We start from the raw sequence: 24254 nt of genomic DNA on the forward strand, positions 1-24254 counted from the left end.
CGACTGCGAGCCAACCCTAATCGCCCAACATCAGTGCCCGACCTCACTAATGCTCTTGTGGCTGAATGGAAGCAAGTCCCCCTGCAGCAATGTTCCAACATCTAGTGGAAAGCCTTCCCAGAAGAGTGGAGGCTGTTATAGCAGCAATGTTCCAACATCTAGTGGAAAGCCTTCCCAGAAGAGTGGAGGCTGTTATAGCAGCAATGTACCAACATCTAGTGGAAAGCCTTCCCAGAAGAGTGGAGGCTGTTATAGCAGCAAAGGGGGGAACCAACTCCATATTAATACCCATAATTTTAGAATGAGATTATTGGACGAGCAGGTTTCCACATACTGTTGGTGATGTAGTGTATGATGAGCTATTCTATAGGTCACTAAGGTCTTGTTGTTACTCTGTGTTGATGGTTTTTGTTGCTATGAGGGAACACATCCACAAAGGTCATTCTAAAACCTACTGAATAAGTCTCTTCAATGAGGAGAATAAAGAGGGTAGGAGGGAGGAAAAACACAAACGCTACCTCTCCTCTCCATGAAAAACAAGTGTGCTTCTCATTTATAAAAGCATGCCTCTGATGTCCATGTCTCACTCACTTCAACCAATGTGTTCGTCATAGTGACGTTATGATCGAGCTGCTCTCTCTCTCTCTCTCTCTCTCTCTCTCCCTCTCCCTCTCCCTCTCCCTCTCCCCTCTCCTCTCTCTCTCACCTCTCCCTCGCTCTCTCTCGGTTGAGAACAGTGCGTGCTTCAGAACCCTGAGATAGAAGGCTGTACGCAGCGCCGGTACCGGGACGCCGCTCCAACAGATCAACACTTGAACAGAGCGACAGAGTGGAAACGGTCGAACGACTATGGATGCGTCCTACTCGATTTTTTTTAAACTCTTCTTTTGGTCGTAGTGTAATGTAGACTTCAAGGGATTCGATTTTTCAAAGGGATTATTGTTATTTTTCCTTTGATTTGTAAACTTTAACAACCACTTTTTTTTTTTTAAATCGGAAGGGATTCAAACCGCAATAATGAATGATATTAAACTTGCGGTTTTGGGAGGCGAAGGAGTCGGGAAATCAGGTAAGACAAATGTTTTACCTGTCATGTAAAAACATTTCGTTCGGTTGGTTTGGCTTATTGTTTGTCCAAATAGTGTACATTATTCGTAGGCTATTGATTTTACATATATATATAACTATCTTATTCCTTCCTCAGCTCTCATCGTTCGATTCCTGACGAGGCGATTTATCGGCGAATATGCATCATCATCAGGTTTCTAACCTACTTAGTTTTCTACAATAGACTTGTGTAACATGAATACAACTTCATGCTAATTATTATGAAACAATCTGTAAAAAAAAAAAAGACATTTACAAATGTTTTGTTTTCCAATTGATCTTTGATCCATATCATTGCTTTTACGCATCGTTACTCATGTCCAGTTCTGACATAATTACGTAATTGTTCGATCTCCTGATGTTTCCTAGTGAACACATTGTCCTTCATCAGATGGTAGATGATTGGATATAGCTAGGCTACTTCCATCAGAAGTATTGTTCAGTTGTGTTGTCGGCTACATGTTGTGTTGTCGGCTACATGTTGTGTTGTCGGATACATGTTGTATTGTCGGCTACATGTTGTTTGTCGGCTACATGTTGTGTTGTCGGCTACATGTTGTATTGTCGGCTACATGTTGTGTTGTAGGCTACATGTTGTGTTGTCGGCTACATGTTGTGTTGTCGGCTACATGTTGTGTTGTCGGCTACATGTTGTGTTGTCGGATACATGTTGTATTGTCGGCTACATGTTGTGTTGTCGGCTACATGTTGTGTTGTCGGCTACATGTTGTATTGTAGGCTACATGTTGTGTTGTCGGCTACATGTTGTGTTGTCGGATACATGTTGTATTGTCGGCTACATGTTGTATTGTAGGCTACATGTTGTGTTGTAGGCTACATGTCGGCTACATGTTGTATTGTCGGCTACATGTTGTGTTGTAGGCTGCATGTTGTGTTGTAGGCTACATGTCGGCTACATGTTGTATTGTCGGCTACATGTTGTGTTGTAGGCTACATGTTGTGTTGTAGGCTACATGTCGGCTACATGTTGTATTGTCGGCTACATGTTGTATTGTAGGCTACATGTTGTGTTGTAGGCTACATGTTGTGTTGTAGGCTACATGTTGTGTTGTCGGCTACATGTTGTGTTGTCGGCTACATGTTGTGTTGTCGGCTACATGTTGTATTGTCGGCTACATGTTGTGTTGTAGGCTACATGTTGTGTTGTAGGCTACATGTTGTGTTGTAGGCTACATGTTGTATTGTAGGCTACATGTTGTGTTGTAGGCTACATGTTGTATTGTAGGCTACATGTTGTATTGTAGGCTACATGTTGTATTGTCGGCTACATGTTGTGTTGTCGGCTACATGTTGTGTTGTCGGCTACATGTTGTGTTGTCGGCTACATGTTGTGTTGTCGGCTACATGTTGTGTTGTCGGCTACATGTTGTGTTGTCGGCTACATGTTGTGTTGTCGGCTACATGTTGTGTTGTGGCTACATGTTGTGTTGTAGGCTACATGTTGTGTTGTAGGCTACATGTTGTATTGTAGGCTACATGTTGTTTGTAGGCTACATGTTGTGTTGTCGGCTACATGTTGTGTTGTAGGCTACATGTTGTGTTGTAGGCTACATGTTGTGTTGTAGGCTACATGTTGTATTGTACATGTTGTATTGTAGGCTACATGTTGTATTGTAGGCTACATGTTGTATTGTAGGCTACAAGTTGTATTGTCGGCTACATGTTGTATTGTCGGCTACATGTTGTATTGTCGGCTACATGTTGTATTGTCGGCTACATGTTGTATTGTCGGCTACATGTTGTATTGTCGGCTACATGTTGTACTGTAGGCTACATGTTGTACTGTAGGCTACATGTTGTATTGTAGGCCACATGTTGTACTGTCGGCTACATGTTGTGTTGTAGGCTACATGTTGTATTGTAGGCTACATGTTGTATTGTAGGCTACATGTTGTGTTGTAGGCTACATGTTGTGTTGTAGGCTACATGTTGTATTGTAGGCTACATGTTGTATTGTCGGCTACATGTTGTGTTGTCGGCTACATGTTGTACTGTCGGCTACATGTTGTGTTGTCGGCTACATGTTGTACTGTCGGCTACATGTCGTGTCGTATGCTACATGTTGTATTGTAGGCTACATGTTGTATTGTACATGTTGGATCATTTGTATGAAATATTTTAGGCTACAGTGATTCAAAATAAAAGTATCTAGTCAATATTGGTATTAGTCTGTGTTGTTATTATTTAATATTGATCATATTTCTATGGATAGAAAGGTTGAATAACACTCCTCCGGGCATTAGGTTAGATAGTGACTGTTGTGGAAACTGGACTTTACCGTAGCTTCATTTTATCTAATTATTGTCATTTTCTCCCCTCTTTCAATCCCCCATTTCTCTCTCTCTCTCTCTCTCTCTCTCTCTCTCTCTCTTCTCTCTCTCTCTCTTTCTTTCTTTCTTTCTTTCTTTCTTTCTTTCTTCTCTCTCGCTCTCGCTCTCTCGCTCTTTCTTTCTTTCTCTCTCTGTCTCTCTATCCCTCTCTCTCTCTTTCTCTCTCGCGCTCGCTCTCTTTCCCTCTCTCTTTCTCTCTCTCTTTCCCTCTTTCTCTCTCTCTCTCCTTCTGTCTCTCTATTTCTCTCTCTCTGTTTCTTTCTCACTCTACCTCTCTCTCTCTCACTCTCTCTCTCTCTCTCTCATGCAGAATGCATATACAGAAAGCGTCTGTCTATTGATGGTAGACAGCTGAATCTAGAACTCTATGATCCATGCTCACAGGTGAGTTGAGAGGAGGGGAACCACGTGATGGCCATCATGTTTATTATCACAATTAAATGATCTGAGTGGCCACTTTATAAGCTTCATAAGCTGAAGAAAAGCCATCTCTTATAACCAATATTCCTCTATCTGAAATGTATGGTACATGATAATACATGTATGGTACAGGATAATACATGTATGGTACAGGATAATAAAAGCCATCTCTTATAACCAATATTCCTCTATCTGAAATGTATGGTACATGATAATACATGTATGGTACAGGATAATACATGTATGGTACAGGATAATACATGTATGGTACAGGATAATAAAAGCCATCTCTTATACCCAATATTCCTCTATCTGAAATGTATGGTACAGGATAATACATGTATGGTACATGATAATAAATGTATGGTACATGATAATACATGTATGGTACATGATAATAAATGTATGGTACAGGATAATACATGTATTATACAGGATAATACATGTATGGTACATGATAATAAATGTATGTTACAGGATAATACATGTATGGTACATGATAATAAATGTATGGTACAGGATAATAAATGTATGGTACATGATAATACATGTATGGTACAGGATAATACATGTATGGTACAGGATAATACATGTATGGTACATGATAATACATGTATGGTACAGGATAATACATGTATGGTACATGATAATACATGTATGGTACAGGATAATACATGTATGGTACATGATAATACATGTATGGTACAGGATTATACATGTATGGTACAGGATAATACATGTATGGTACATGATAATACATGTATGGTACAGGATTATACATGTATGGTACAGGATAATACATGTATGGTACAGGATAATACATGTATGGTACAGGGTAATACATGTATGGTACAGGATAATAAAGTCAGTGCAGTGAAAACTCCTAACAGAGTAATCAATCTCACTTATTGTGCCCAGCCAAGCATGCAGCAATGCCTCCCTCCCTCTTTCCCTGCCTCCCTCTTTCCCTGTCTCCCTCCCACCCTCCCTCTTTCCCTGCCTCCCTCTTTCCCTGTCTCCCTCCCACCCTCCCTCTTTCCCTGCCTCCCTCCCTTTTCCCTGTCTCCCTCCCACCATCCCTCTTTCCCTGCCTCCCTCCCTCTTTCCCTGTCTCCCTCCCACCATCCCTCTTTCCCTGCCTCCCTCCCTCTTTCCCTGTCTCCCTCCCTCTCTCCCTGCCTCTTTCCCTGTCTCCCTCCCTCTCTCCCTGCCTCTTTCCCTGTCTCCCTCCCACCATCCCTCTTTCCCTGTCTCCCTCCCTCTCTCGCCGGCCTCTTTCCCTGTCTCCCTCCCACCATCCCTCTTTCCCTGTCTCCCTCCCTCTCTCCCTGCCTCTTTCCCTGTCTCCCTCCCACCATCCCTCTTTCCCTGCCTCCCTCCCTCTTTCCCTGTCTCCCTCCCACCATCCCTCTTTCCCTGTCTCCCTCCCTCTCTCCCTGCCTCTTTCCCTGTCTCCCTCCCTGTCTCTGGTTCCTCCCTCTCTCCCTGCCTCTTTCCCTGTCTCCCTCCCTGTCTCTGGTTCCTCCCTCTCTCCCTGCCTCTTTCCCTTCCTCTCTCTGACACTTTCCCTCCCTCTCTTTCTCTCCCTGTCTCTCTAACCCTTCTTATATAGTCACAGCCAAAGTTCTGCACTGCATTCAATACACCACTGTAAATCAGACCTGAACCATTTCCCCCACAGTTAATACATCACTGTAAATCAGACCTGAACCATTTCCCCCACAGTTAATACATCACTGTAAATCAGACCAGAACCATTTCCCCCACAGTTAATACACCACTGTAAATCAGACTAGAACCATTTCCCCCACAGTTAATACATCACTGTAAATCAGACTAGAGCCATTTCCCCACAGTTAATACATCACTGTAAATCAGACCTGAACCATTTCCCCACAGTTAATACATCACTGTAAATCAGACCTGAACCATTTCCCCCACAGTTAATACATCACTGTAAATCAGACCTGAACCATTTCCCCCACAGTTAATACATCACTGTAAATCAGACCAGAACCATTTCCCCCACAGTTAATACATCACTGTAAATCAGACCAGAACCATTTCCCCACAGTTAATACATCACTGTAAATCAGACCTGAACCATTTCCCCCACAGTTAATACATCACTGTAAATCAGACCAGAACCATTTCCCCCACAGTTAATACATCACTGTAAATCAGCCCTGAACCATTTCCCCCACAGTTAATACATCACTGTAAATCAGACCAGAACCATTTCCCCCACAGTTAATACATCACTGTAAATCAGACCAGAACCATTTCCCCCACAGTTAATACATCACTGTAAATCAGACCAGAACCATTTCCCCCACAGTTAATACATCACTGTAAATCAGACCAGAACCATTTCCCCCACAGTTAATACATCACTGTAAATCAGACCTGAACCATTTCCCCCACAGTTAATACATCACTGTAAATCAGACCTGAACCATTTCCCCCACAGTTAATACATCACTGTAAATCAGACCAGAACCATTTCCCCCACAGTTAATACATCACTGTAAATCAGACCAGAACCATTTCCCCCACAGTTAATACATCACTGTAAATCAGACCTGAACCATTTTCCCCACAGTTAATACATCACTGTAAATCAGACCTGAACCATTTCCCCCACAGTTAATACATCACTGTAAATCAGACCAGAACCATTTCCCCCACAGTTAATACATCACTGTAAATCAGACCAGAACCATTTCCCCCACAGTTAATACATCACTGTAAATCAGACCAGAACCATTTCCCCCACAGTTAATACATCACTGTAAATCAGACCTGAACCATTTCCCCCACAGTTAATACATCACTGTAAATCAGACCAGAACCATTTCCCCCACAGTTAATACATCACTGTAAATCAGACCAGAACCATTTCCCCCACAGTTAATACATCACTGTAAATCAGACCTGAACCATTTCCCCCACAGTTAATACATCACTGTAAATCAGACTAGAGCCATTTCCCCCACAGTTAATACATCACTGTAAATCAGACCAGAACCATTTCCCCCACAGTTAATACATCACTGTAAATCAGACTAGAGCCATTTCCCCCACAGTTAATACGCCACTGTAAATCAGACCAGAACCATTTCCCCCACAGTTAATACATCACTGTAAATCAGACCAGAACCATTTCCCCCACAGTTAATACATCACTGTAAATCAGACCAGAACCATTTCCCCCACAGTTAATACATCACTGTAAATCAGACCAGAACCATTTCCCCCACAGTTAATACATCACTGTAAATCAGACCAGAACCATTTCCCCCACAGTTAATACATCACTGTAAGTCAGCCCTGAACCATTTTCCCCACAGTTAATACATCACTGTAAATCAGACCAGAACCATTTCCCCCACAGTTAATACACCACTGTAAATCAGACCAGAACAATTTCCCCCACAGTTATTACATCACTGTAAATCAGACCAGAACCATTTCCCCCACAGTTATTACATCACTGTAAATCAGACCAGAACCATTTTCCCCACAGTTAATACATCACTGTAAATCAGACCTGAACCATTTCCCCCACAGTTAATACATCACTGTAAATCAGACCAGAACCATTTCCCCCACAGTTAATACATCACTGTAAATCAGACTAGAGCCATTTCCCCACAGTTAATACATCACTGTAAATCAGACCAGAACCATTTCCCCCACAGTTAATACATCACTGTAAATCAGACCAGAACCATTTCCCCCACAGTTAATACATCACTGTAAATCAGACCTGAACCATTTCCCCCACAGTTAATACATCACTGTAAATCAGCCCAGAACCATTTCCCCCACAGTTAATACATCACTGTAAATCAGACCAGAACCATTTCCCCCACAGTTAATACATCACTGTAAATCAGACCAGAACCATTTCCCCCACAGTTAATACATCACTGTAAATCAGACCTGAACCATTTCCCCCACAGTTAATACATCACTGTAAATCAGACCTGAACCATTTCCCCCACAGTTAATACATCACTGTAAATCAGACCTGAACCATTTCCCCCACAGTTAATACATCACTGTAAATCAGACCTGAACCATTTCCCCCACAGTTAATACGCCACTGTAAATCAGACCTGAACCATTTCCCCCACAGTTAATACATCACTGTAAATCAGACCAGAACCATTTCCCCACAGTTAATACACCACTGTAAATCAGACCAGAACCATTTCCCCCACAGTTAATACATCACTGTAAATCAGACCTGAACCATTTCCCCCACAGTTAATACATCACTGTAAATCAGACCTGAACCATTTCCCCCACAGTTAATACATCACTGTAAATCAGACCAGAACCATTTCCCCACAGTTAATACATCACTGTAAATCAGACCAGAACCATTTCCCCACAGTTAATACATCACTGTAAATCAGCCCTGAACCATTTCCCCCACAGTTAATACATCACTGTAAATCAGACCAGAACCATTTCCCCCCCAGTTAATACATCACTGTAAATCAGACCAGAACCATTTCCCCCACAGTTAATACATCACTGTAAATCAGACCTGAACCATTTCCCCCACAGTTAATACATCACTGTAAATCAGACCAGAACCATTTCCCCCACAGTTAATACATCACTGTAAATCAGACCTGAACCATTTCCCCCACAGTTAATACATCACTGTAAATCAGCCCTGAACCATTTCCCCCACAGTTAATACATCACTGTAAATCAGACCTGAACCATTTCCCCCACAGTTAATACACCACTGTAAATCAGCCCTGAACCATTTCCCCCACAGTTAATACATCACTGTAAATCAGACCTGAACCATTTCCCCACAGAAGGAAGACTTTGAATTTGCACTGAAGTGACAGGAGCATTACCTCTAGGAGTTGGATGGATGTCTGCGATAACAAAGTGGAAATGCCCAGAAGTGGGCGAAGGCAACCTTAGGTTATAATTAAGAAATAAGGCCAGAGGATGTGTGGTATATGGCCAATATATCACGGCTAAAGGCTGATCTTATGCACGACGCAACGCGGAGTGCCTAGATACAGCTGTTTGTCATGGTATATTGGCCATATACCACAAACCCCCAAGGTGCCTTATTGTTATTATAAACTGATTACCAATGTAATTAGAGCAATAAAAATAATTGTTTTGTCATACCCGTGGTATACGGTCAGCCAATCAGCATTCAGGGCTCGAACCACCCTGTTTATAATTATGATTCATCAGAGTAGGATGAAGGCTTTTATTTCAGCATGTGAAGTCAGATCACTTACTGGAGGCTGGGGTAACTTTACATTGGAGGACAGGCTTAGTGGAGGCTGGGGTAACTTTACATCGGAGGACAGGCTTAGTGGAGGCTGGGGTAACTTTACATCGGAGGACAAGCTTAGTGGAGGCTGGGGTAACTTTACATTGGAGGACAGGCTTAGTGGAGGCTGGGGTAACTTTACATCGGAGGACAGGCTTAGTGGAGGCTGGGGTAACTTTACATCGGAGGACAAGCTTAGTGGAGGCTGGGGTAACTTTACATCGGAGGACAGGCTTAGTGGAGGCTGGGGTAACTTTACATCGGAGGACAGGCTTAGTGGAGGCTGGGGTAACTTTACATCGGAGGACAGGCTTAGTGGAGGCTGGAGTAACTTTACATCGGAGGACAGGCTTAGTGGAGGCTGGGGTAACTTTACATCGGAGGACAGGCTTAGTGGAGGCTGGGGTAACTTTACATCGGAGGACAGGCTTAGTGGAGGCTGGGGTAACTTTACATCGGAGGACAGGCTTAGTGGAGGCTGGGGTAACTTTACATCGGAGGACAGGCTTAGTGGAGGCTGGGGTAACTTTACATCGGAGGACAGGCTTAGTGGAGGCTGGGGTAACTTTACATCGGAGGACAGGCTTAGTGGAGGCTGGGGTAACTTTACATCGGAGGACAGGCTTACTGGAGGCTGGGGTAACTTTACATCGGAGGACAGGCTTAGTGGAGGCTGGGGTAACTTTACATCGGAGGACAGGCTTAGTGGAGGCTGGGTTAACTTTACATCAGAGGACAGGCTTAGTGGAGGCTGGGGTAACTTTACATCGGAGGACAGGCTTAGTGGAGGCTGGGTTAACTTTACATCGGAGGACAGGCTTAGTGGAGGCTGGGGTAACTTTACATCGGAGGACAGGCTTAGTGGAGGCTGGGTTAACTTTACATCGGAGGACAGGCTTAGTGGAGGCTGGGGTAACTTTACATCGGAGGACAGGCTCGTTGTAATGAATGGAATGGGGTTTCTCTCATTCCATTCCAGCCTTATTCTATTCCAGCCATTACTATGAGCCGACCCTCCCTTCACCAGCCTCCGCTGGTGTGAATCAGATTGCTTGGTTATAGCAACATGTCCTTGCTGTTTGTGTTGCTCTGCAGGTCTGTGAGGGGAAGTTAACTCTGACCGACCAGATCCACTGGGCTGATGGCTTCATAGTGGTCTATGACATCAGTGACCGCTCCTCCTTCATCAAGGCTAAAGCCGTAGTACACCTGATCAGAGAGTTAAACCTGGGAGTGGCCAAAAGGTAACCACCCACCTGTCCAGTCCATCCACTCACCTGTCCGTCCATCACTCACCTGTACAGTCCATCCACTCACCTGTCCAGTCCATCCATACACCTGTCCTGTCCATCTACTCACCTGTACAGTCCATCCACACACCTGTCCTGTCCATCTACTCACCTGTCCTGTCCATCTACTCACCTGTACAGTCCATCCACACACCTGTCCTGTCCATCTACTCACCTGTACAGTCCTTCCACTCACCTGTCCAGTCCATCTACTCACCTGTACAGTCCATCCACACACCTGTCCAGTCCATCCGCCCACCTGTCCAGTCCATCCACTCACCTGCCCAGTCCATCTACTCACCTGTCCAGTCCATCTACTCACCTGTCCAGTCCATCCACTCACCTGTCCAGTCCATCTATTCACCTGTCCAGTCCATCTATTTACCTGTCCAGTCCATCTAGTCACCTGTCCAGTCCATCTACTCACCTGTACAGTCCATCCATCACCTGTCCAGTCCATCCACTCACCTGCCCAGTCCATCTACTCACCTGTACAGTCCATCCACTCACCTGTCCAGTCCATCCACCCACCTGCCCAGTCCATCCACTCACCTGTCCAGTCCATCCATGCATCTGTCCAGTCCATCCACTCACCTGCCCAGTCTATCCACTCACCTGTCCAGTCCATCTACCTACCTGTCCAGTCCATCTACCTACCTGTCCAGTCCATCTACTCACCTGTCCAGTCCATCCACTCACCTGTCCAGTCCATCCACTCACCTGTCCAGTCCATCCACACACCTGTCCTGTCCATCTGCTCACCTGTACAGTCCATCCACTTACCTGTCCAGTTTTTCCATTCACTTGTCCAGTCCATCCACCCTCCTGTCCAGTCCATCCACCACCTGTCCTGTCCATTCACCCACCTGTCCAGTCCATTCACCACCTGTCCAGTCCATCCACTCACCTGTCCAGTCCATCTATTTACCTGTCCAGTCCATCCACCCACCTGTCCAGTCCTTCCACTCACCTGTCCAGTCCATCTACACACCTGTCCAGTCCATCCACTCACCTTTCCAGTCCATGCATTTACCTGTCCAGTCCATCCACTCACCTGTCCAGTCCATCTATTTACCTGTCCAGTCCATCCACCTACCTGTCCAGTCCATCCACTCACCTGTCCAGTCCATCTACCCACCTGTCCAGTCCTTCCACCTCACCTGTCCAGTCCATCCACCCTCCTGTCCAGTCCATCCACCCACCTGTCCAGTCCATCCACCCACCTGTCCAGTCCATCCACCCTCCTGTCCAGTCCATCCACTCACCTGTCCAGTCCATCTATGCACCTGTCCAGTCCATCCACTCACCTGTCCAGTCCATCCACTCACCTGTCCAGTCCATCCACTCACCTGTCCAGTTCATCCACTGACCTGTCCAGTCCATCTATACACCTGTCCAGTCCATCCACTCACCTTTCCAGTCCATCCATTTACCTGTCCAGTCCATCCACTCACCTGTCCAGTCCATCTATTTACCTGTCCAGTCCATCCACCTACCTGTCCAGTCCATCCACTCACCTGTCCAGTCCATCTATTTACCTGTCCAGTCCATCCACCTACCTGTCCAGTCCATCCACTCACCTGTCCAGTCCATCTCCCCACCTGTCCAGTCCTTCCACTCACCTGTCCAGTCCATCCACTCACCTGTCCAGTCCATCCACCCACCTGTCCAGTCCATCCACTCACCTGTCCAGTCCATCCACTCACCTGTCCAGTCCATCTACTCACCTGTCCAGTCCATCCACCCTCCCTGTCCAGTCCATCCACTCACCTGTCCAGTCCATCCACTCACCTGTACAGTCCATCCACTCACCTATACAGACTTTCCATTTCCCTTTCCTACCAAAAGGTAGACTCTCACACTGATACAGACCTTCACGTTCCCCTCACCTACCAAAAGGTAGACTCTCACACTGATACAGACCTTCACGTTCCACAGACCTACCAAAAGGTAGACTCTCACACTGATACAGACCTTCACGTTCCACAGACCTACCAAAAGGTAGACTCTCACACTGATACAGACCTTCACGTTCCACAGACCTACCAAAAGGTAGACTCTCACACTGATACAGACCTTCACGTTCCACAGACCTACCAAAAGGTAGACTCTCACACTGATACAGACCTTCACGTTCCACAGACCTACCAAAAGGTAGACTCTCACACTGATACAGACCTTCACGTTCCACAGACCTACCAAAAGGTAGACTCTCACACTGATACAGACCTTCACGTTCCACAGACCTACCAAAAGGTAGACTCTCACACTGATACAGACCTTCACGTTCCACAGACCTACCAAAAGGTAGACTCTCACACTGATACAGACCTTCACGTTACACAGACCTACCAAAAGGTAGACTCTCACACTGATACAGACCTTCACGTTCCACAGACCTACCAAAAGGTAGACTCTCACACTGATACAGACCTTCACGTTCCACAGACCTACCAAAAGGTAGACTCTCACACTGATACAGACCTTCACGTTCCACAGACCTACCAAAAGGTAGACTCTCACACTGATACAGACCTTCACGTTCCACAGACCTACCAAAAGGTAGACTCTCACACTGATACAGACCTTCACGTTCCACAGACCTACCAAAAGGTAGACTCTCACACTGATACAGACCTTCACGTTCCACAGACCTACCAAAAGGTAGGCTCTCACACTGATACAGACCTTCACGTTCCACAGACCTACCAAAAGGTAGGCTCTCACACTGATACAGACCTTCACGTTCCATAGACCTACCAAAAGGTAGACCCTCACACTGATACAGACCTTCCATCCACTTGGCATAGGGGGAGGAGTGGAGGCAGTGGGACTGACATTCCATCCTATTATTGTCATTGTACATCAATAGATTGGACATTGATGTGGGTTTAACAGCAGCCCACACTGCCCAACAACTGTTACATCGTTAGTAATCCCATTGATTGATTCTACCATAGAGATTCAACTCTCTGGCTCATGTCCATGTGATCAGCACCTTATTTTATTCAGAGCCAATATCTATTGTCTGTATGACCTTCAGTTCCTGCTGGTAGTATTCCAGTACACCACTAACTCATCATTCTGCTCTCATACCAATCCTCTAGTAAATATCTAGCTGCTATTGAATTCTCCTGTCATAATGAGAATTCTATTGCTGTTGAGGCATCTTATGTCATCTCTCTATTATGGCTGAACTGATTGTTGGAATGTTTTCACTAGTGGTCTTCTAGGGATGAGGGAACATCTGTCTAATGGTCTTCTAGGGATGAGGGAACATCTGTCTAGTGGTCTTCTAGGGATGAGGGAACATCTGTCTAATGGTCTTCTGTGGATGAGGGAACATCTGTCTAGTGGTCTTCTAGGGATGAGGGAACATCTGTCTAATGGTCTAATGGGGATGAGGGAACATCTGTCTAATGGTCTAATGGGGACGAGGGAACATCTGTCTAATGGGGATGAGGGAACATCTGTCTAATGGTCTTCTAGGGATGAGGGAACATCTGTCTAGTGGTCTTCTAGGGATGAGGGAACATCTGTCTAGTGGTCTTCTAGGGATGAGGGAACATCTGTCTAGTGGTCTTCTAGGGATGAGGAAACATCTGTCTAGTGGTCTTCTAGGGATGAGGGAACATCTGTCTAGTGGTCTTCTGTGGATGAGGGAACATCTGTCTAATGGTCTTCTGTGGATGAGGGAACATCTGTCTAGTGGTCTAAAGGGGATGAGGGAACATCTGTCTAGTGGTCTTCTGTGGATGAGGGAACATCTGTCTAATGGTCTTCTAGGGATGAGGAAACATCTGTCTAGTGGTCTTCTAGGGATGAGGGAACATCTGTCTAATGGTCTTCTGTGGATGAGGGAACATCTATCTAATGGTCTTCTGTGGATGAGGGAACATCTGTCTAATGGTCTTCTGGGGATGAGGGAACATCTGTCTAGTGGTCTTCTAGGGATGAGGGAACATCTGTCTAGTGGTCTTCTGTGGATGAGGGAACATCTGTCTAATGGTCTTCTGGGGATGAGGGAACATCTATCTAATGGTCTTCTGTGGATGAGGGAACATCTGTCTAATGGTCTTCTGGGGATGAGGGAACATCTGTCGAATGGTCTTCTGTGGATGAGGGAACATCTGTCTAGTGGTCTAATGGGGATGAGGGAACATCTGTCTAATGGTCTAATGGGGATGAGGGAACATCTGTCTAGTGGTCTTCTAGGGATGAGGGAACATCTGTCTAATGGTCTTCTGTGGATGAGGGAACATCTGTCTAGTGGTCTAATGGGGATGAGGGAACATCTGTCGAATGGTCTTCTGTGGATGAGGGAACATCGGTCTAATGGGGATGAGGGAACATCTGTCTAACGGTCTAATGGGGATGAGGGAACATCTGTCTAATGGTCTAATGGGGATGAGGGAACATCTGTCTAATGGTCTAATGGGGATGAGGGAACATCTGTCTAGTGGTCTAATGGGGATGAGGGAACATCTGTCTAGTGGTCTAATGGGGATGAGGGAACATCTGTCTAATGGTCTAATGGGGATGAGGGAACATCTGTCTAATGGTCTAATGGGGATGAGGGAACATCTGTCTAGTGGTCTAATGGGGATGAGGGAACATCTGTCGAATGGTCTTCTGTGGATGAGGGAACATCGGTCTAATGGGGATGAGGGAACATCTGTCTAACGGTCTAATGGGGATGAGGGAACATCTGTCTAATGGTCTAATGGGGATGAGGGAACATCTGTCTAGTGGTCTACTGGGGATGAGGGAACATCTGTCTAATGGTCTTCTGTGGATGAGGGAACATCGGTCTAATGGGGATGAGGGAACATCTGTCTAACGGTCTAATGGGGATGAGGGAACATTGGTCTAATGGGGATGAGGGAACATCTGTCTAATGGTCTTCTAGGGATGAGGGAACATCTGTCTAGTGGTCTTCTAGGGATGGGGGAACATCTGTCTAATGGTCTAATGGGGATGAGGGAACATCTGTCTAGTGGTCTACTGTGGATGAGGGAACATCTGTCTAATGGTCTTCTGTGGATGAGGGAACATCTGTCTAGTGGTCTTCTAGGGATGAGGGAACATCTGTCTAGTGGTCTTCTAGGGATGAGGGAACATCTGTCTAATGGTCTTCTAGGGATGAGGGAACATCTGTCTAATGGGGATGAGGGAACATCTGTCTAATGGTCTTCTAGGGATGAGGGAACATCTGTCTAGTGGTCTTCTAGGGATGAGGGAACATCTGTCTAGTGGTCTTCTAGGGATGAGGAAACATCTGTCTAGTGGTCTAATGGGGATGAGGGAACATCTGTCTAGTGGTCTTCTGTGGATGAGGGAACATCTGTCTAATGGTCTTCTAGGGATGAGGAAACATCTGTCTAGTGGTCTAATGGGGATGAGGGAACATCTGTCTAGTGGTCTTCTAGGGATGAGGGAACATCTGTCTAGTGGTCTTCTAGGGATGAGGGAACATCTATCTAATGGTCTTCTGTGGATGAGGGAACATCTGTCTAGTGGTCTAATGGGGATGAGGGAACATCTGTCGAATGGTCTTCTGTGGATGAGGGAACATCTGTCTAGTGGTCTAATGGGGATGAGGGAACATCTGTCTAGTGGTCTAATGGGGATGAGGGAACATCTGTCTAGTGGTCTAATGGGGATGAGGGAACATCTGTCTAGTGGTCTTCTAGGGATGAGGGAACATCTGTCTAGTGGTCTAATGGGGATGAGGGAACATCTGTCTAATGGTCTTCTGTGGATGAGGGAACATCGGTCTAATGGGGATGAGGGAACATCTGTCTAACGGTCTAATGGGGATGAGGGAACATCTGTCTAGTGGTCTAATGGGGATGAGGGAACATCTGTCTGTTGGTCTTCTAGGGATGAGGGAACATCTGTCTAACGGTCTAATGGGGATGAGGGAACATCTGTCTGTTGGTCTTCTAGGGATGAGGGAACATCTGTCTAACGGTCTAATGGGGATGAGGGAACATCTGTCTGTTGGTCTTCTAGGGATGAGGGAACATCTGTCTAGTGGTCTTCTAGGGATGAGGGAACATCTGTCTAGTGGTCTTCTAGGGATGAGGGAACATCTGTCTAGTGGTCTAATGGGGATGAGGGAACATCTGTCTAGTGGTCTTCTAGGGATGAGGGAACATCTGTCTAGTGGTCTAATGGGGATGAGGGAACACCTGTCTAATGGTCTTCTGTGGATGAGGGAACATCTGTCTAATGGTCTTTTGGGGACGAGGGAACATCTGTTTAATGGTCTAATGGGGATTAGGAACATCTGTCTTCTAGGGATGAGGCAACATCTGTCTTCTAGGGATGAGGGAACGTCTGTCTATTGGTCTTCTGTGGATGAGGGAACACCTGTCTAATGGTCTAATGGGGATGAGGGAACATTGGTCTAATGGGGATGAGGGGACATCTGTGTAATGGTCTTCTAGGGATGAGGGAACATCTGTCTTCTAGGGATGAGGGAACATCTGTCTAGTGGTCTTCTAGGGATGAGGGAACATCTGTGTAATGGTCTTCTAGGGATGAGGGAACATCTGTCTTCTAGGGATGAGGGAACATCTGTGTAATGGTCTTCTAGGGATGAGGGAACATCTGTCTTCTAGGGATGAGGGAACATCTGTGTAATGGTCTTCTAGGGATGAGGGAACATCTGTGTAGTTGTTTTCTAGGGATGAGGGAACATCTGTGTAATGGTCTTCTAGGGATGAGGGAACATCTGTCTTCTAGGGATGAGGGAACATCTGTCTAGTGGTCTTCTAGGGATGAGGGAACATCTGTGTAATGGTCTTCTAGGGATGAGGGAACATCTGTCTTCTAGGGATGAGGGAACATCTGTGTAATGGTCTTCTAGGGATGAGGGGACATCTGTGTAATGGTCTTCTAGGGATGAGGGAACATCTGTCTAATGGTCTAATGGGGATGAGGGAACATCTGTCTAGTGGTCTAATGGGGATGAGAGAACATCTGTCTAATGGTCTTCTGGGGATGAGGGAACATCTGTCTAATGGTCTTCTAGGGATGAGGGAACATCTGTCTAGTGGTCTTCTAGGGATGAGGGAACATCTGTCTATTGGTCTAATGGGGATGAGGGAACATCTGTCTAGTGGGCTTCTAGGGATGAGGGAACATCTGTCTAGTGGTCTTCTAGGGATGAGGGAACATCTGTCTAATGGTCTTCTGTGGATGAGGGAACATCTGTCTAATGGTCTAATGGGGATGAGGGAACATCTGTCTAGTGGTCCTCTGGTTAATGAGGGAACATCTGTCTAATGGTCTTCTGGTTAATGAGGGAACATCTGTCTAATGGTCTTCTGGTTAATGAGGGAACATCTCAATGTACTGGGTCTTCACCCACAGTATTCAAAGTTACTACATACTGTAAATGTCACACCAAAATAGTTTGTGGACAACAACACAGACCTACAGTTTAGCACTGACACATACAGTGACGATACTCTCACCTCTCCAGCGAGGTTTTAGTCTCATAGGTTACATCTGAACGGGCACCCTGTTCCCTATTAAAAAGAGCAATACTTTGGACTGCTTCTTGACTACGTTTTGACATGACTCTGATCAGAAATAGTGTCATGTAAATGGAATAGGGTGGCATTTCAGATGCACCATAGTCTTTAAATGTCACTACCATTTCACTCAACCTGTCCTCCTGGTTTGTCTTCTCTTACATCCAGGGATTCGTTATGACCGTCCTTATTGTGTCTCACCACGTCTTCCTCCTCCTCTCTCTCTCTCTCTCTCTCCCCTCAGGGATGCAGACACTCTGGTGTTCCTGGTGGGGAACAAGCAGGACCTGTGCCACGTGAGGGAGGTGCGTCGAGAGGAAGGCCAGCGCCTGGCAGCAGAGTCCCAGTGCCAGTTCTACGAGCTCTCTGCAGCAGAACACTACCAGGAGGTGGTCCTCATGTTCTCTAAGATGGTCCACAACGCCAGCCTGGGGGGCAAGGCCAAGGAGAGGAGACGGAGACCTAGTGGCTCCAAGTCCATGGCCAAACTCATCAATAATGTCTTCGGGAAGCGGAGGAAATCAGTGTGAAGGGGAGATAGGAGGGTCAAGTGTTACCCCGGGACTAAGAGGCCTTGTTACTTTGTTTCTCCCCTTGGGACTGTTGTTGAATGGTGAAAGGGATTGTGGGAAAAGGTCAGTAACGTTGAATGGACCCACCACCAACAACATGGGCTACGCCTACCTACTTACTTGCGGTTGCTATTATTACTGTTGACCATGAAAATGGTTGGAAAAGGGTCAATAACAATTAGACCCCCACCAACCTACACTCCTCTGGTTGCCAACCACCAAGTGACAGCTCTGTGTGAGATGTGGTACAAATGGTACTACACTTATAACAGAGCTTATTGGACTGATAGGACTGCTGCTGATTAATGACTTTATACACACACACACACACACACACACACACACACACACACACACACACACACACACACACACACACACACACACACATATGTACATGATATCACAGGGAGACTCCATTATTAGCTATGTAAAGTAAATGATACCACAGGGAGACTCCATTATTAGCTATGTAAAGTTAATGACACCACAGGGAGACTCCATTATTAGCTATGTAAAGTAAATGATACCACAGGGAGACTCCATCATTAGCTATGTAAAGTAAATGATACCACAGGGAGACTCCATTATTAGCTATGTAAAGTAAATGATATCACATGGAGACTCCATTATTAGCTATGTAAAGTAAATGATACCACAGGGAGACTCCATTATTAGCTATGTAAAGTAAATGATACCACAGGGAGACTCCATTATTAGCTATGTAAAGTAAATGATACCACAGGGAGACTCCATTATTAGCTATGTAAAGTAAATGATACCACAGGGAGACTCCATTATTAGCTATGTAAAGTAAATGACACCACAGGGAGACTCCATTATTAGCTATGTAAAGTAAATGATACCACAGGGAGACTACATTACTGGCCCTATTGCCTCTACTGCTCAATGCATGCCACAGTGGCAGACACAGTCCATTTTTCATACATCTTTCATTATGACTGAAGTGTGTTCCAAATAGCACCCTATTCCCTATATGATGCACTATGTTTGACCGGAGCCCTATGGGCCCTTATTGAAAAGTAGTGCACTAAATAGGGAACAGGGTGCCATTTGGGATGCAGCCTGAATACTGCTACTGAAGAGAGCCAGTAGTTTGTTGGCATGGAGGTTGTTTTGGGGGAAATTCTTCCTGTGGTTACTGTTTCCATGGAAAGGTAATGTATCATAAAATAATGAATGTTTGTCTGTTTAGTTCCATCTTCATGTTGTTAATTGTTCACTGGAATAAAGTCTTAATTATAAAGTCATAATATAATGTAAAACTATAATAAACACTGTAATCAAGTCTGGTTGTCTGTTGTGGTTTTATGGAGGTGTGTGTGTGTGTGTGTGTGTGTGTGTGTGTGTGTGTGTGTGTGTGTGTGTGTGTGTGTGTGTGTGTGTGTGTGTGTGTGTGTGTGTGTGTGTGTGTGTGTGTGTGTGTGTGTGTGTGTGTGTGTGTGTGTGTGTGTGTGTGTGTGTGTGTGCATGCGTGCTTGCTTATTGGTATGAGGATCACCACAGCAGTTGTTCTTTGTGTCAGTGTCCATCCTCCTGTACTGAAGTGTTCTCTGTACTTAACAAGACTCCTCAAGGAGTTACGCAACCCAATGTCTCCTCAAGGAGTTACTCAACCCAATGTCTCCTCAAGGAGTTACTCAACCCAATGTCTCCTCAAGGAGTTACTCAACCCAATATCTCCCCAAGGAGTTACTCAACCCAATGTCTCAAGGAGTTACTCAACCCAATGTCTCCTCAAGGAGTTACTCAACCCAATGTCTCCTCAAGGAGTTACTCAACCCAATATCTCCCCAAGGAGTTACTCAACCCAATGTCTCCTCAAGGAGTTACTCAACCCAATATCTCCCCAAGGAGTTACTCAACCCAATGTCTCCTCAAGGAGTTACTCAACCCAATGTCTCCCCAAGTAGTTACTCAACCCAACGTCTCCTCAAGGAGTTACTCAACCCAATGTCTCCTCAAGGAGTTACTCAACCCAATGTCTCCCCAAGGAGTTACTCAACCCAATGTCTCCTCAAGGAGTTACTCAACCCAATGTCTCCTCAAGGAGTTACTCAACCCAACGTCTCCTCAAGGAGTTACTCAACCCAACGTCTCCTCAAGGAGTTACTCAACCCAATATCTCCCCAAGGAGTTACTCAACCCAATGTCTCAAGGAGTTACTCAACCCAATGTCTCCCCAAGGAGTTACTCAACCCAATGTCTCCTCAAGGAGTTACTCAACCCAATGTCTCCTCAAGGAGTTACTCAACCCAATGTCTCCCCAAGGAGTTACTCAACCCAATGTCTCCTCAAGGGGTTACGCAACCCAATGTCTCCTCAAGGAGTTACTCAACCCAATGTCTCCCCAAGGAGTTACTCAACCCAACGTCTCCTCAAGGAGTTACGCAACCCAATGTCTCAAGGAGTTACTCAACCCAACGTCTCCTCAAGGAGTTAATCAACCCAGGCAGCGAATTTCAGAGATTACATGAGAGAGCGAGAGAGTTTTTTGGGGATTGTGGGTAGGGGAGCAGATTCCCCTGTCTCTTCATCTCTTACAGAGCGTGACAACAAGAGAGTGATAATCTCAGAGGTCCTTGATGTGGCAGAAGATGCAGCAGAAATGAACTCTCTCCCAGACTCACCTGGCGGAGTCATCTCTGTAGTATAGACTCCCAGACTCACCTGGAGTAGTCATCACTGTAGTATAGACTCCCAGACTCATCTGGAGGAGCCATCTCTGTAGTATAGACTCAGACTCACCTGGAGGAGTCATCTCTGTAGTATAGACTCCCAGACTCACCTGGTGAAGCCATCTCTGTAGTATAGACTCCCAGACTCACCTGGTGGAGCCATCTCTGTAGTATAGACTCCCAGACTCACCTGGTGGAGCCATCTATGTAGTATAGACTCCCAGACTCACCTGGAGGAGTCATCTCTGTAGTATAGACTCCCAGACTCACCTGGTGGAGCCATCTCTGTAGTATAGACTCCCAGACTCACCTGGAGGAGCCATCTCTGTAGTATAGACTCCCAGACTCACCTGGTGGAGCCATCTATGTAGTATAGACTCCCAGACTCACCTGGTGGAGCCATCTCTGTAGTATAGACTCCCAGACTCACCTGGTGAAGCCATCTCTGTAGTATAGACTCCCAGACTCACCTGGTGGAGCCATCTCTGTAGTATAGACTCCCAGACTCACCTGGAGGAGTCATCTCTGTAGTATAGACTCAGACTCACCTGGAGGAGTCATCTCTGTAGTATAGACTCCCAGACTCACCTGGAGTAGTCATCACTGTAGTATAGACTCCCAGACTCATCTGGAGGAGTCATCTCTGTAGTATAGAATCCCAGACTCACCTGGTGTAGCCATGTCTGTAGTATAGACTCCCAGACTCACCTGGTGGAGCCATCTCTGTAGTATAGACTCCCAGACTCACCTGGAGGAGTCATCTCTGTAGTATAGACTCAGACTCACCTGGAGGAGTCATCTCTGTAGTATAGACTCCCAGACTCACCTGGTGAAGCCATCTCTGTAGTATAGACTCCCAGACTCACCTGGTGGAGCCATCTCTGTAGTATAGACTCCCAGACTCACCTGGTGAAGCCATCTCTGTAGTATAGACTCCCAGACTCACCTGGAGGAGCCATCTCTGTAGTATAGACTCCCAGACTCACCTGGTGGAGCCATCTCTGTAGTATAGACTCCCAGACTCACCTGGTGAAGCCATCTCTGTAGTATAGACTCCCAGACTCACCTGGTGGAGCCATCTCTGTAGTATAGACTCCCAGACTCACCTGGGGTAGTCATCACTGTAGTATAGACTCCCAGACTCACCTGGAGGAGTCATCTCTGTAGTATAGACTCCCAGACTCACCTGGAGGAGTCATCTCTGTAGTATAGACTTCCAGACTCACCTGGTGGAGCCATCTCTGTAGTATAGACTCCCAGACTCACCTGGTGAAGCCATCTCTGTAGTATAGACTCCCAGACTCACCTGGTGGAGCCATCTATGTAGTATAGACTCCCAGACTCACCTGGTGGAGCCATCTCTGTAGTATAGACTCCCAGACTCACCTGGTGAAGCCATCTATGTAGTATAGACTCCCAGACTCACCTGGTGTAGCCATCTATGTAGTATAGACTCCCAGACTCACCTGGAGTAGTCATCTCTGTGGTACAGACTCCCAGACTCACCTGAGTGTAAGACCATAGAGGTCCTGTCAACCTGCTATTGGCAACAGATAACCACACTGTCAACAAACACCTGGAGTCTGTAGAGGGACATTTACTAAATGTACCATGGGTTTACATCCCAAGTGGCACCCTATTCCCTATTTAGTGCACTACTTTTGACCAGAGCCCATAGGGAATAGTGTGCCATTTTGGACACAACCCATGTGTTTAGCTTTGGGACATTCCTGATGTAATCCTTGTTTCTTTGTCTGGAATAAAAATGTCCACATGCAATTACTAGGCAACCTGGGGCGGCAGATAGCCTAGTGGTTAGAGAGTTGGACTAGTAACTGAAAGGTTGCAAGATCGAATCCCCGAGCTTTCAAGGTACACATCTGTCGTTCTGCCTCTGAACAAGGCAGTTAACCCACTGTTCCTAGGCCGTCGTTGAAAATAAGAATTTGTTCTTAACTGACTTGCCTAGTTAAATAAAGGTATAAAATAAATTAGGAACGAATATTCTGAGTAATTGACTAGTAATACACCCTAATGTGATTTGTGGAATAGGATTTGATGTTGTTTTTTTATCCTTGATTGATTTACATTTCTCTGTGTTCTTGAGAATTGGTCATTCTTTGTTTTCCGTATTTTGTTCTCTGGAGAGTCTGTTATTAGAAAGGTGTTGTTGACTCGCTGTAAAACAACAACCACGTTTATCATCTCTAGAAATCACACGGATGTAGTGGCAACCAAAATACCACAGGTGTCTTTTTTGATGGTTTCTTGGTCAAGGGGATTATGATCTCACCCAGTTCAGCCATTTTCAGCACTCTAGTGTTTTGTCTTTCCATACTAGGGGCTCTCTCTCTCTTAAAAATCAACCAGACAAATAATACCAATTTTACTGTAAATCACCCAGACAAATAATACTCATATTACTGTAAATCAACTAGACAAATAATACTCATTTTACTGTAAATCAACTAGACAAATAATACTTATATTACTGTAAATCAACCAGACAAATAATACTCATTTTACTGTAAATCAACTAGACAAATAATACTCATTTTACTGTAAATCACCCAGACAAATAATATTCATATTACTGTAAATCAACCAGACAAATAATATTGATATTACTGTAAATCAACCAGACAAATAATACTCATATTACTGTAAATCAACCAGACAAATAATACCCATTTTACTGTAAATCAACCAGACAAATAATACTCATATTACTGTGAATCAACCAGACAAATAATACTAATATTACTGTAAATCACCCAGACAAATAATACTCATATTACTGTAAATCAACTAGACAAATAATATTCATATTACTGTAAATCAACCAAACAAATAATACTCATATTACTGTAAATCAACCAGACAAATAAGACTTAATTCTCTGAATCAGAAAGACAAGAAGTCTATTTGATGGTTCTTCGTGAGAGGATTACG

At 45.2% G+C, this 24254-nt stretch overlaps 2 protein-coding genes across 2 annotated transcripts; both read left to right on the forward strand.

The window, feature by feature from the left end:
- Positions 1–710: 710 nt before the first annotated feature.
- On the forward strand, positions 711–19912 carry rergla (RERG/RAS-like a). The gene is made up of 5 exons (XM_045700173.2): positions 711–1069; positions 1205–1261; positions 3769–3842; positions 10294–10442; positions 18276–19912. The coding sequence occupies exons 1-5, from the start codon at positions 1018–1020 to the stop codon at positions 18559–18561; spliced, it is 618 nt and encodes a 205-aa protein (XP_045556129.2). The 5' UTR covers positions 711–1017; the 3' UTR covers positions 18562–19912.
- Positions 10592–11856, forward strand: LOC145861458 (uncharacterized; the record flags this gene model as incomplete). Its single annotated transcript, XM_082964371.1, has 2 exons — positions 10592–11611; positions 11656–11856. Coding segments are annotated over 2 exons (1221 nt in total), but the record flags the coding sequence as incomplete, so codon positions are not given.
- Positions 19913–24254: the final 4342 nt, after the last annotated feature.

The sequence above is a fragment of the Salmo salar genome, chromosome 17, assembly GCF_965601325.2.
Source record: "Salmo salar chromosome 17, fSalSal1, whole genome shotgun sequence".
In the NCBI taxonomy this organism is placed as follows: domain Eukaryota; kingdom Metazoa; phylum Chordata; class Actinopteri; order Salmoniformes; family Salmonidae; genus Salmo; species Salmo salar.